Consider the following 14,670-nt stretch of genomic DNA (forward strand, 5'->3'; position numbering starts at 1 on the left):
TTTGCCCGTTAGTTTATTGCAGTTCAACTCCTCTATACGTAGTCCCTGCAAAGATCTTACTCTACTAAGGATGGGTGGATTCAGGATGGATGAATCAGATACCTAAATTACAGATTCAATTTCGAAATTTAAATCTTATTATTATACGCCATTTAGTGGCTGCGCCCATTCTTCTTGTCAAGCCCTTATATTTGATACCCATATTGGTGGGATAGATAAACAATTGATATTAGCCATTTGGTAGCGGCGGCCATCTTAGATTTCAATTTTGCATAGTAAATTGTATTCTACTTGTTGAGACCTTTCATTTGATACCCATGTTGATGGGATTGATAAATCCTAAGTTATCCGCCATGTTATAGCGGCGGCCATCTTGAATTTATAATGATAATGAATAAACATAATTGTATTGTCACCAAAATCCAAAGTGTATACAAAATTTCAGATTAATCGGTTGACAGGAAGAGGGTGAAAGTTGATAGTAATTCAATTTGACCCAAGAATAAATAAAACAAACGGGGTGAGTTAAATAAAAATGTTTAATTACTTACTTCTTATTCACCAATCGGTCTTCGAAAGGATCTCTCGGCATGCGGGCCATTATATCGGACTCAGCTTTTTCATAAGCCAGCGATATAGCAGGCAACATATCAGTACCAATATCAATACATAGGATTGCTATAGTACCTAAAGCCAATGGAATATCAAATACAACAAAACATAGAAAGGGCATTATTTCTGGTAGGTTTGACGTCAATGTGTATGCGATAGATTTTTTGAGATTATCAAAAATAGTTCGGCCTTCTTCAATCCCTACAACTATAGAGGCGAAATTGTCATCAAGTAAAATCATATCAGCAGCCTGCTTGGACACATCAGAACCAGAAATGCCCATTGCCACACCAATGTCAGCTCGTTTTAGGGCTGGTGAATCATTCACACCATCTCCCGTGACAGCAACAATTTCACCCCGTCTTTGACAAGCTTCTACAATTATCAACTTTTGTTGTGGGGACGTACGTGCGAAAACAATTTCATTATGATAATAAATAACTGCATCCAAATCCTCAGCGTTCATTTCCCGTAGTTCCCCTCCATGAACTACAATAGCAGTCGCTTGACGGGGGTCAACTTCTTGAATACTTACACCATGTTCTTTGGCAATGTCCTCAGCAGTGGGTTTTGTAATGATACCTACACTGCGAGCAATCGCTTTAGCTGTAATGGGATGATCACCAGTCACCATAATTACTCTTACTCCTGCCGAACGGCATTTAGCCACAGCATCTGGAACTGCGGCACGTGGTGGATCTATTAACGATATTAGTCCTAAAAAGCAAAGACCTTGCAAAGGAAAATTCGGAGGTTCCGTACTAAATTCGTATGTAATTGGGTACTGATTCTTTGGAAGTTTAAGCTCTGCAAATCCCAAGACTCGTTCACCCATTCCTCCCATATCTAAGTAGGCATCTTCAAAATCTTTTGAAAGTGCAGCAGTAAGCTCTACCACCTCTCCTTGAATTAATATCGTTTTGCAACGGTCTAAAATTCTTTCGGGTGCACCTTTCATTTCGATTATAAAATATCCATCGGTATAATTATATTCGTGTACAGAAACTTGATACTTTTCCGTAGAATTAAAAGGTATTTCAGTCAACTTTGCATACTTCAGACGAACCTGTCCTACACCATTATAAACAGTCTCTGCAAATTTTAAAAGGGCTGCTTCTGACGCGTTTCCGTTCACTTCTTTTTTAAATATTGGTACACTATCTTGCCCTCCCTTAAACTCGGCTGAATTGCAAAGGGCTGCACATAAAAGAAGGGCACTGAATGACACGTCTTCCTTATTAAAAATAGAACCCTTAAAAGACTCGGTAGTATCAGATTCCACTATTGCTTGATCATACCACAAGTGAGCAACAGTCATTCGATTTTGAGTTAGGGTGCCGGTCTTATCTGAACAGATAGTTGATGTAGACCCTAATGTCTCAACTGCTTCTAAATTTTTGACTAAGCAGTTCTTAGATGCCATTCGTTTAGCTGTAAGTGTCAGACACACAGTTACTGTTACAAGAAGACCCTCAGGCACGTTTGCGACAATAATCCCAATAAGAAACACAACTGCATCAATAAATGAGTATCCGAGCATTAAAGCTATTCCAAAAAAAGATAGTCCTAATATTACTGCAAAAATTGTAATGAATCGAATGAACAGTTGTATCTCTCTTGAAATAGGTGATTGCACATCATCCAAACCGGCTGCTAAGTTAGCTATTCGTCCCATTACTGTATTATCGCCGGTAGCAATGACCACTCCTCTGCAAGTTCCTTCAAGTACGTTTGTTGAAAAAAATGCCAAGTTCCTTGTTTCTAGAGGATTCTCATGAGTATATTCAGCTGATCTTACTTGAGGTTCGGATTCCCCTGTCAAAGACGAATTATCCACTTTTAAGCCATGAGCTTCTAGTATTCTTATGTCAGCTGGAACTCGATCACCAAATTTAACTTCTACAATGTCTCCTTTCACTATTGTTTCTGAAGCAACTGTATTTATTTCACCTTCACGTACTACAGTAGCGTATTGGGGTACAAGATTTTTAAAGGAATCCATTATTGAAGAGGATTTATGAACCTATCAAAATTAAAAAGTAATTGTATTATTAATTTTTTTATGTTATTTGATACTATTTTAAAAATCTATACAGTAAATAAAATAATTAATTTTTAACTAGTATATAAGAAATTAATAAAAAAAGAACTACACTCAACGGTTCTGTATCCGGTAAATTAAAAATAAATAAAGTTCTTACTGACACGTTATGCACAGTGAATCTCAAAGGCTAACCTATCTAGGACACTCAAAACCATCAACCCCTTTTAGAGTTTGATATTAAACTAAGGCCTTATCCTTTAATATTTATAATTTTGCAAATTTTTTTCAGTCCACCCATTTTTTTTAATCCTACAGCAGCAAAACTCCTTATCCTGTACTTAATTTTTTATAAATATATATATTTTGTTTTGAAGTCAGTGACTTGCTTAAGATTCTATCACTAAAAATGTATTTACAGTTGGCTATGACAAAACTCCTCCTTCTGAACTTAGAAATTATGCTGAGTCTAATATAATAATATGTTATTATAGAATCTGTGCAATATCGAAGCTTAAAAAAAAAACAAGAAAGGAAGCTAACTTCAGCACGCCAAAGTTTATATACCGTTCCAGATTAAACTTCGATGACTAGTAATCCATACAATATAAATTATATATATATACATATGTTAAAAAAACAATGAAGTAATACCTGCTTTCATTTCATTTACCTATACATATTAAATTTGCAGTTTTACATTCATAGATTTGCATTTTTGCTCCACATCTAACGATATAGTCGTCCGAGGCACCTCCGACTATATGAAGTATATATATTCTTGATCAGGATCAACAGCCGAGTCTATCTAGCCATGTCCGTCTGTCCGTCTGTCCATTTCTACGCAAACTAGTCTCTCAGTTTTTAAGCTATCTGAATGAGAATTTGCAGTTAGTCTTTTATATACTCTATCTCATATTTTGTCGGGACGGTCTAGATCGGACGACTATATCATATCGGAAAAATGTTAGAAAAAAATTATTTCCTTTTAATTTTTCAAAATGTTTTCATCACATTTCAGATATAGCCCTTTTATATTATATTATTTTATATTATATTATAATATTATACTAGAATTTTGCTTTTTATTTATGGAAATCGAACGACCATACCACCTAGCACATGCATAGGAAAAGTCTTTAAAAAATGTTTACTTTTCCAGTTTTCAACAGATCTTCATCAAATTTTATATTATTCTGGAACTTTCTTGAAAATTTTATAAAAATCGGACGACTATATCAAAAAGCTTCCATACAAACGGTCGTTAGATGTAAAGGCAAAAGCAAAACTGTTACTATAATAAGTAAGTATTGGTAAATAAAATGAAAGCAGGCATTACTTCATTGAATTTCGGCGTGCCTAATTTAGCTTCCTTTCTTGTTATTTGTCTGTCTGTTTGTAGTGTCGCCACACACTAAGAGTGTGTGGATGTTGGTATGAGTGTATGGGTATGCTGTTGTTGGAATTTCATCAGAAGGTTAATTTCATCATAATAGGGATATTGCATAAGCCAATAATTGTGCTGTGATTGGGTGTGTGTATGCTGTCACTTTAAGAAGCGTCGTTTTAGTAGGGCGACAGCGTAGTGTCGCTGTCGCCGAGTGTGGTTAGGTGGTAAGCATAGAAAGACGAAGCGACGACGCAGGCAGTTGCGTATAGACCGTCATGTGTGCGAAACCGAAAGTAACTGTGCTATTACGATGTCGGAAAACAACTGTGCTGCAATACATACATAGTTAAACTTCTACCGCATACGAAGCCATATAAAGCTTTTCATTTTTGATCTTTGTTGTATTAGAACGGCACATTCACCTATATAGTTGTTATTAGTTCGATCGAATTGAATATTTAAAACATTTTTGGATTGCCATATCTTAAGATTCATAATTTTTGTTAAAGCGTTACAAGCTGAGGATGATAAACGAAGGATAATTTTAAAATTAAATTAAAATACTTTAACCATGTTATAACTGGAAATTATTTTATAATTTTTATAATATACAATTTTTTTCAAAAACAAATTAATTTAACCTTGGACCACAATTTTTTTCGCTTATATATAAAAGCGTGCTAAACGTACCTTAGCTTGCCTATTGCCACGCGCTCCCGCTGTTTTTTATCTTATATATCGCTCTCTCTGTCTTCAAACGTAATAGGTATAATTATCTATTTTGCTAAAAATTGCACAAACAAAAAACAACTATTTTCAAGTGTTCGGGTGCAAAAAAATTCGGAATTGGCAGGCAGCATTTAGACGGATCCTAATGACCCGCTACGGGCACTCCGCAGGAGGCCTGGGCGTCAGGACCGAATTACTGGCCAATAATGACACGACAGATAATCAGTCTGCCTTGCAAAAATCTCCTGTAGCAGTCCTACCTACGAAACACGCGGCCCTCCTCTGTTGAAACATCCTAAGATGTTATTGCCTCTTTCCAAGGCAAAACCAGAAAAAAAAACTGGTCGAAAAATTTAAATTTTCTTCTGCAAGGGATATTTGGACTTCAACAATAAATGTCTATCTATAACAATCTTTTTGACACAGTATGCTCTACCAAATCCTGGCTTGAGTATATAGTTGTTAAGGAATTGAAGCTAAGATAAGCAAAAGGCGGCCTGTAGGCGGCCTACCTAGGACCATTACGCCCTTTATGTCTTCTTATTCTACTTCAAAAAACTAATGACCTCTCTATCCTTTTCAGATCAGAATGCAAGAGGCTTACGAAGTAAGTTTCATAACTTATATTATGACAGTCTTTCGTTTGCTTTTCAAGTAATTGTACTCACAAAAACCTGCTTAAAGAAGATTCTGAGCTCCGAAATTTACAGTGTTCACAGTATATCGGAAAGAGGGGCTTGTCAGACGCGACGGTGTCCTCATAACGGTTGACCCCGAACTGACGTCAGAGTTATTAACTTTCGAGGAATGCAACGATGTTGAATTTCTCTGTTTACAGCTATCTATCAATGGTAGCTCCATTTTTATTACCTGTTCTTACGTACCTCCATTGTCGGAGCTTCCTATTTATTGGAACCACCTTTCCGCTATTCAGATGGTTACCAATAAACTTTTGAATAGGGACCATTTGGTTGTTCAATGCGTTTTTAACATCCCTGGGTCTATTTGTTCTATAAATAATTCAATAAGTACTATATTAATTTCTTCACAACATTATGTTATTACTGGCTTGTTTGACATTTTGCTGTCCCAAGGCAACCATGTACGAAATTCCTTAGGGCGCTTGCTTGATCTTTGTTTAGCTAGGGCACCGCCGTTGGGACAATCCAAAGATCCCTATCCTCTTACTTTCGATATCACTCTTATCATTGGGACTGATTTTCAGAATATTTCTGACTGCATGAATGATTTAATTTTCACGAAATGTGTTCCGTTTTACCATCTTCCAATATCGTCTAGGCCCTATGCTATATTTAAACTCAAGCTTTAATATGCTGAACGCTCAGTGTTATGAAAACAATTTGACTCGTTACAGGGTCCATTTCTCACAGGACCAAAACAGTTGTACAGATTTGTTAGAACTAAACTCCTCGCGTTCGAACGAAAATATTACTGTAAATAGTGATCGGGTAATTGCCAACCTATTTGCGCAGACTTTTCAAACAAACAGCCAGAATTTCACCCGTTGTAACTGCTGAGGTTCAAACCCCCGAGAACCATAATAAGTGGGAGATGTTTTTCATGCAGCAAACCAAGGGCGGTTTTATGGAAATTTTATCGACACTCAATTTAATATCCAGCGCTAACAAAGATTCGGTGTCCGAATATGCCGCGGGAGTGCCCATGCTGCCGGTGATTTCCGTTTTGTCCGCTAGAGGGTCTCAAATTTTAACTCCTTAGAGTCCCATTAATCCTCCAGACCAGGGCGTCAGGTCCGGACTACCAGCCGAAAACGGAGAGACAGTTAAACAATCCGCCTTGCCAAAAGCCCTTATAGCTGTCCCACCAACGAGACATAAAAAAATCAGTCTGTAGAAATAACTCTTTCTGGGCTCAGGCCCACTCAGACCACTACTCCTTCTACTTCTAACTCCGCCTCAAAAAACTAACCAACTATCTAACAATTTCCTATCAGAATGCAAGAGGCTTACGTAGTTAGCTTCCTAACTTGTACCCTGATAGTCTTTCGTGTGCTTCTCAGTTTATTGTGTTCACTGAAAGCTGGTTAAAGCCGGAAATTCTAAGCTCCGAAGTTTTTCCAGCTGTGTTCACAGTATATCGGCTTGATCGGCCTATTAGGCGTGGGGACGGTGTCCTCATCACGTCAAAATTATTAACTATTTAGGTATGCAATTATGTTGAATTCGTCCTCAATGGTAGCTCAATGGTAGCTCCCACATACTTCCGATGACTTTCCGATAGGGACCATTTAGTAGTCCTAGGAGACTTAAACATCCCATGGCCATCTGGTCCTTAAATAATTCCATACATACTCCTAACCTGAACACAACATGATTTTATTCCTGACTTGTTCGACATTTCGCTGTCTTCTAGAGCGCTTGCTCAACAAAGATCGGTCTTGTCTCTGACGCTACCCGAAGATCCTTATCATTCTACTTTCGATGTGACTCTCGACATTTGGTCTGGCTTACAGAATTTATCTGACCGTTTAACCAAAGAAGTCCACTATTTCCGAAAGACGGATTTTGAACGGCTGATTAATTTTATATACAAGTTCAATTGGTCCAATCTACACATGTGCAGTTGCCGTAGATATTTTGTACAGTGCCATGAATTCTATTTTTACTGAATGTGTTCCGTTATACTATCCGCCAAGCTCGAGTAGCCTCCGTGCTTTACTAAAGAGTTGAGCCGCCTGAAAAATAAAAAATCTAGGCTGTATGCTAATATTAATATTTCCGGTTCTCAATCTACCTTTTCCTCTTATAAAAACTATTTGACTCGTTGCAGGATCCAGTTCTCTCAAGACCCACAACAGATTTATAAGCGTAAGACTAAAACAAGTCCTTCCTCGCTTTCATTTGAAAATACTACCGCAAATAATGACCAGGCAATAACCGATCTATTTTATCATTTTTTTTTAAACAACTTACTCAAACTCTTCGGATTTAAGTCAAACTTACGCCTACGTTATACCCAAATCGAACTAAATTTGTAGTCCTAGTTTAAACAAAAGCTTTCTTCTCTTAGATCTTCATTGTGTTAAGCCATTTTATTCGCCAGGTCCCGATGGAGTTTCTGGCTGTGTGCTTAGGTATTGTGCCGACGCCCCGTGCTATTCCCTTCGGAAATTGTTTACCTTATCATTAGAAACCTCCCACTTTCCCATTATTTGGAAGGAATCGTTTATTATTCCTCTCCACAAAAAAGTTAGCAAATTGGATGCTAGCAATTATAGAGGAATCTCTAAGTTGTCGGTCATCCCAAAACTTTTCGAAAATATAATTACTCCTCACTTGCAGCACCTTTGTAGATCAGTTATTTCTCCATGTCAATATGGTTTTATTAAGCGAAGATCAACAACAACATATCTTTATCGCTTCCTATATTATGAAAGCCTTCCACAAAAAAATTTTAAGACAGATGTAATAATTTATCAATGTTTTTAGGGGTACATCTGGCAGCACGCTAGTAGTTAATTTCCTCGTCCTCTTTTCTATTTTTCCTTTCGCGCCTACTAACACTTAACCCAAAAGTCACGTTCCTGGTTTCATACAGGCAACTCGTATGTACTGACCGTAGTGCATCAACGTCAAGATTTTGGAAAACAAATTCGTTATAGCTAGATAGCTTAAAATATACATTCGTATTGTAAATAAATCCCATGCAGCCAAATAAGGAAAAAATAACAATAATGTTAATATAAGCGATAATAATCATGCCTTAAACAGCTATATTCAGATCTGTGATATAATTCAAATTCAATGTTCCAAAGAAAATTCTATCTTAGGCATTTGTGTATGCTTCAAATTAAACAGGCAGAAAAATATATACAGATGAACAGGGCAAAATGTTTTAGCCTATAACTAATAATTAAAACTAACAAAAATATTACCGGCTCTGCCTCTCATTCACTTCCGATCCATTTCTTTGGGATTTCTCCTCCTCTTTTCCCGACCAACTCCCGACGCCGATTTACTTATGCACGTCCGACTAATATCAGATTATGATGGTAACTGCCGACCCTAGTTACCTTATACTGGGTCTATTATTGCTTTCTCTCTCTATCTCCCACATAAAATATGCAAATAGCAAGGGAGCCGAGCGAAATAAAACGGGGCTGGCGCAGCTCGCTTTGCTAGCTTTTAATGCCTACAACAAAAACAATCGGCACGCTCGCGAATTGGCATTCTAGCCCGTTCTTTTTATATACGACCTGATAATGCCAGCTTAAACTGCTTGAAAACTTATTTTAGCCCCGAAATTCAGGAACTTGTTGAGCCTCCGTCTCGTTCAACAGGAGGCCGGAAGAAAATGTTGTTGGATCGATATTAAACGCCAACTCTAAATAAAAATAACACTTGCCTTACGGGGAACAACATATAGATGGCGGCACCGTCTTTTTTGCCCGCCGACTATTTCGCCTGCCACAAGCGCTACAAACTGCCCCCTCCACAAGATCAGACTTGGGGGTGACACTCCCAAAGCCGATAACACCAAGCTTGAGGCGGTTTTCTATTGCCTCAGGTCCTTAACATGGTATCTTCCAATAAAATGTCTCTGCCGATCCTCTAAATCGTTGTAGGCATTACCCAGCTTATAGGTAGCTTGGACCTAGCTTAACATATACCCCGCTTAGACGTTGCTTTGTTTATGATTCTTGTACAACACTTCCTGGTCAACTTTGAGCGAAATTTCTTTAGATCGGAGATTATAGTTTCGTTCGTTCTTTTCATTTTGCTTCATCACCTCGACAGCCTTGCTGCGCATCAACTCCAAGGAATATTCCTTAGAGAACATTCGCTCTGACGCATTCGATTGTGGGGAATACACAACTGTCCGAATATGACTGACCTTATAGTCCCGGATAACCTTCTGGAACAGGTCTGATTTAAACTGCCATTATCTGAAATAATTGTCTCCGGCACCCCATAAGTATGAAAGAGTTCCTGTCGCATATACTGTATTAACCACTTTGCTCAATAGCTTTTTGACTGCCTTTAGAATGATCCAAAGCTATGAAAATTCCAATATTTCCACCTCTCGAGCGGGGATATGGGTCTAAAAGTCCATATACAGCCTTTGGAAGAATCTTTCTGACTCCGCTGGAACCCCCATCGGTGCTCTCTTAACTGTATTAAGAGCCTTTGTCATTTTACAGATATCGCGAGCTAGAACATAGGATTTTACATCTTTTATTAATCCTGGCCAATAACAATGCCTCCGCCTCCGCTCCAATGTTTTGTGAATTCCCCCATGCAAAGCCAAAGGATGGTCGTGAGCCTAATCTAGAACCTCCTGGATCAAATCCTTCGTAATCCACAACTTCCAGATTGACCAGCGAACCACTGCTGACTCCCAATGCCTCAACCTCCTCATTTACTATAAATAGCGCATCCGGCACAACATTTAACTTGCCACTGCCCGATTTTACATCCGGCTGCGACATCACTTGTACACTTCCCTTCACAGTCGTGGTAGCGATGACCTTCTTGGCGGCAGTTCCAACAAAGTAAAGCTAGAGCCCCGATTTCCGATTCGCCTTCCGCTTCAGAAAACTCGGACGGATGCTCCTCCTACAATTCGCAAACCTGCTGTTTGTGACACCTCCAGTACACAGAATAAATTCCTCCAGTAAATCCAATCAATTCTACAGTTAAATGTCCTCAACCCAAAATCTTGGGTTGGATTTACTGTAAGCTGCAGTAAAAACGACATACCGCATTATGTTGTGTGACTGCTTTACAGTAAATCCAACCACTATTCTGCAGTAGAAATTCCTTAACCAACAAATTTTGGAAATTACAGTATTTAATAATTTAACTGTATAAAAATGCAGAATACTGCCCCCATTAGTATATAGGGGCAGTACTGATACTGTTCAATACTTTTAAATACTGTTGCAGTGTTAAAACTATTCAGACATTTATGGAAATATATTTTATGAATAAGTTTGTCATTCTTAATTTCAGAGTGATCTAGTTCTTCGCCTTAACCTTAACCTTAACCCTTTTTCAGATAGTAACCGATTATATATTTTTAATAAGCATTTAGTAGCAACTGATAGTGATAAATTTTTTCTGGAGTTGATGTACATTTTGATTTCTCTGTGGTAAGAGTCATATCGAAAGCACCAAAAATACTTCAAAGGACCGACTCTATAAATCTGGAGGAGTGAATTAAAAAGTGAAATTTTGTCTTTACAGTTGTTCCAAAAAGGTTAAAATTAAGTTTATGGAACTCATACCCACACCTTGTTCCATATCTTAATTGCTTTCGCGTAGGGGACACCTTAATGCGGATGCTTTTTTGGGACATGTCATTGCTCCCTTTAATAAGATTTTTGTTTAGGACTAAGAATTAATTTAATGAAAAATAAGATAGGTACTATTGATCGAAACCTAATCTTGATTTGGCTATTATGTCCCTCCCTTTACATATTTAATAAATAATAATGTAATAGATAATAAACGCGTTAAGTCTTAAAAAAGGACTTTAAATATAAAAATAAATAAAAGATTTAAAAGATTTTATGTTTTTTTTTTAAATTCTTGGACGTTGATGCAATACGGTCAGTACATACAAGTTCCCCGTATGAAACCATGCACGTGCCTGTTGGGTTAAGTGTTAGTAGGCGCGCAAGGAATAATAGAAATGAGGACGAGGAAATTAACTACTGGCGTGCTGCCAAATTGCTTGCCTGCCTGTCAATAAAGTGGGTTAGAATTAAAGCTTTTAGTTTTGGAAGGCTATCTACGATTGAGATTAATGTGTACAAATCATTATAATTTGCACACAATACTCTAAAAGGTTCATGCAATTCGAAAGAGGTTCTACAGTGGTGCAATACTAAAGGAATATAGGATCTAGTATTTCTACTTGGTACATGGAAATTGAGCTGACTCAACAAGTCAGCACATTCCACGTCACCATGAATGAGCTTATAGATGAAGGTAATGCCAAGCATAGTTCTACGGTTGGCTAAGGAGGGTACGTTAAGGAAGAGTTTATTAGTGTAAGATGGTAACGTTTGCTTTAGATCCCAATTTAAACCGCGTAGAGCGAAAAGTAAATGGTCATTTTGAACCGACACGATGCGTTTACTATGGACGCCCTACTGATATTTTTATCGCTGATGAGGGTCATTTAATAGATAAATTAGGGTTATCTGACACCAGTCACCCCCTTAAAAGGGTAGGATCACAAAAAATTAATTATTTTACGGCGAAGCGCTACCGCCACGAAGAGGCAGTCGATACGGCTACGAGCGTGAATGCGACGGAGCGATATCGAAACGCGTTCGATCAGAGCTCAATGACAAAATAAGGGATGGAGGGTTAAAAGGTTCAATACCAGCTGAGCACTCACGCTTATTCAAGAATAAACGAAAATGGCAATCACGCCCGATCATCGCCAAAGAGGGATGGATGGTAAAAAGGTCACATACCACCTATGCACACCTGTAGTCACCTGTTATCGGTCAACGCAATGAAAAAGGGGAGGGATGAAAAGGTCACAGTCAGCCAAGATTTTAGTCTCTATGATAAGAGTCACTCGTGTGGGCACAAAAGGAAATTCTTGTGTGTACCCGAAAGGTGACGCTCACCAACGATCCTTCAATTAGAAAAAGGGAGGTAGCAACTTTTATACCCGTCACCAATCATAACACTACCAATGAAGGGAAAAGGCATTAAGCCTTTGTTTATTTATGAAGACATCTAATTGATACATTCATACATACCCCAGAACACTGACCCAAGAATGGGAAGCCACACACACAAAAATGATCTTTTATACTTTTGCCCAAAACAAATCTTGAAAAATCATGGTCACAATTTAGTTGCTCCCTTGACTCTCACATAAGGTGTGGGGTGATCTCTAAAAGGGATCACCCATATACCCACCACCCAAGATAAAAATGTCTTTTTCGTTTCCGTCTACGTTGGAAGCATAAAACGGGTGGCACACAAAGTACTAAAATTAATAAATTTTTTAGCTGTAAGTTTTGTATGTTGTGTAAAAAGTTAATTGACAGTGTCAAAAATATGAAAAGTTATTTTATGTTAATTTTTTGTTAAATCTTAAATTGTTTTGTTTATGTTTTTGAATATTATCATTAAGAATTATCCAATAAATAGATATACATTTCGAGGTGCAGCTCATAAAAGTGTAAATCCTCAAATTCAAAACAAAAAATATCATCCCCCTTCTGCCACAATTTCTCTGATGCCCATTTATTTGTGAAAGAGCTCGGGGAAACAGAGGGCGAAATTAGGGTAATTTTAATGAATAAGAACTCATATATTTCAATTTCTAAACACAATCCTGTAGGAGATAAAACCCTAGACCTCTAGTCTAGATACTCTTGCAAACAATTTAAACGATAAGCACTTGAAAATATGGAAAATAAAGTTCCTTCGATAGACATTAGTTTTTATTAAAATTTGTCTATAAATTTCCAATTCACTTGCATTATAATTTTGTGGAAGATGATGACATATTAAAGAATATAAATTATTTGTATATTGCCAGTTTTGTCCATCATCAAATTTAATTTTATTGTTTGAAACAAATTTATGACTACTCCCAAACATAATTTGACCATTTTGATTTTTTCTAGGACCATATGTCTTATCCAAAATACGTTCTCTTGCCAGTTCACTAATGTTGAAATACTCTCCTCATGTTTCGATGATTGTTCCAATATCGAAGGCGATGTGTGAATAAGGAGTGGATTTGTTGCCACAGGTGATGTAGCTGGTTGAGAATAGAATTGTCATCATCATCATAGTCATCAACTTAATCATTAATATTATCCTTCATCCCCCAATCATATGATTTAACTTCATTATCTTTATCATATATCATATTAAGCGATTGAGTTTAGGTTAATTGTATCATAAAATAAATTAATAATAATAAATAATTTATATGTGGTTTATCAAAGTCTGATGGTATATTTTTTTGTAACATGTGATGTAATTTTTTGTAATCAATAACAATTTCATGCAATGGTTCTGTTATACATAGGCTTAAATGTTTCTTTAAGTCCCATAATATTTCGGTTTTGGTGTTTTTTATTTTAGAGAATTTTTTTACAGCATTTCGACTTTTAGTCAATTGATTTAAAATATTTTCATTCATTGTGATAAATCTGATATTACTCCTTCGCATGTGAAAAATCTATTGAAAAAGAAATCTTGATGCAATTAATTATATATCACAGAGCAGAAATCGAAATCATAACAGATATCTAATCAGATAATCAGACCTAATAGCTGAATAGCTGAGTTAAACAGACCTGATAACCTGTTCAGTTAAACAGACCTCATCAGGTGATTAGACCTGCTAGCTGACCAGGTAATTAAATATTTATTGTAAAAAATTAAAAATGTGAAGGAAAATATTTTCCCATTTTCCAATCCCAATTTTAAAAAATTTATATTTTTTAATTAATTAGATTAATTTTTGTTGTAATTTTTCATTTTTAATTTCTATTAAGCAGAAAGCAGAAAGAAAATATCTGAAAAGAATTCCAAATTCTCGATAAAAAATATTGTTTTAATTTTATTTTTAATATATGTATTATTTATTTTTCACTTTTTTGATTATAAGCTGAAATAAGTTGGATAGTGGGGCGATCCTGCCCGCAAAGAGTCCCTTTCGGAGCAGAAAGAAAATATCTGAAAAGAATTCCAAATTCTCGATAAAAAATATTGTTTAAATTTTATTTTTAATATATATTTATTTATTTTTAACTTTTTTGATAATAAGCTGAAATAAATTGGATAGTGGGGCGATCCTGCCCGCAAAGAGTCCTTATCGGAGGCCAAATCAGGGTTGAAAATCCAAAGGCAGGGGCGTCGTGGTATATATT

At 36.7% G+C, this 14,670-nt stretch overlaps 1 protein-coding gene across 1 annotated transcript in view; it reads right to left on the reverse strand.

Annotated features, from left to right (window-relative positions):
- Positions 1–529: 529 nt before the first annotated feature.
- The window catches only part of JYalpha (sodium/potassium-transporting ATPase subunit alpha), a 45,178-nt gene continuing 31,037 nt past the window's right edge, over positions 530–14,670 (reverse strand). Inside the window, exon 3 of the mRNA XM_086840583.1 lies at positions 530–2,635. Within this exon, the coding sequence (XP_086696709.1) occupies positions 548–2,635 (2,088 nt within the window). The 3' untranslated portion in view covers positions 530–547. The remainder of the gene's footprint in view (positions 2,636–14,670) is intronic.

This window comes from Drosophila serrata, unplaced genomic scaffold, assembly GCF_035046125.1.
Source record: "Drosophila serrata isolate PLE 108 unplaced genomic scaffold, ASM3504612v1 contig_93, whole genome shotgun sequence".
NCBI classification, from domain to species: domain Eukaryota; kingdom Metazoa; phylum Arthropoda; class Insecta; order Diptera; family Drosophilidae; genus Drosophila; species Drosophila serrata.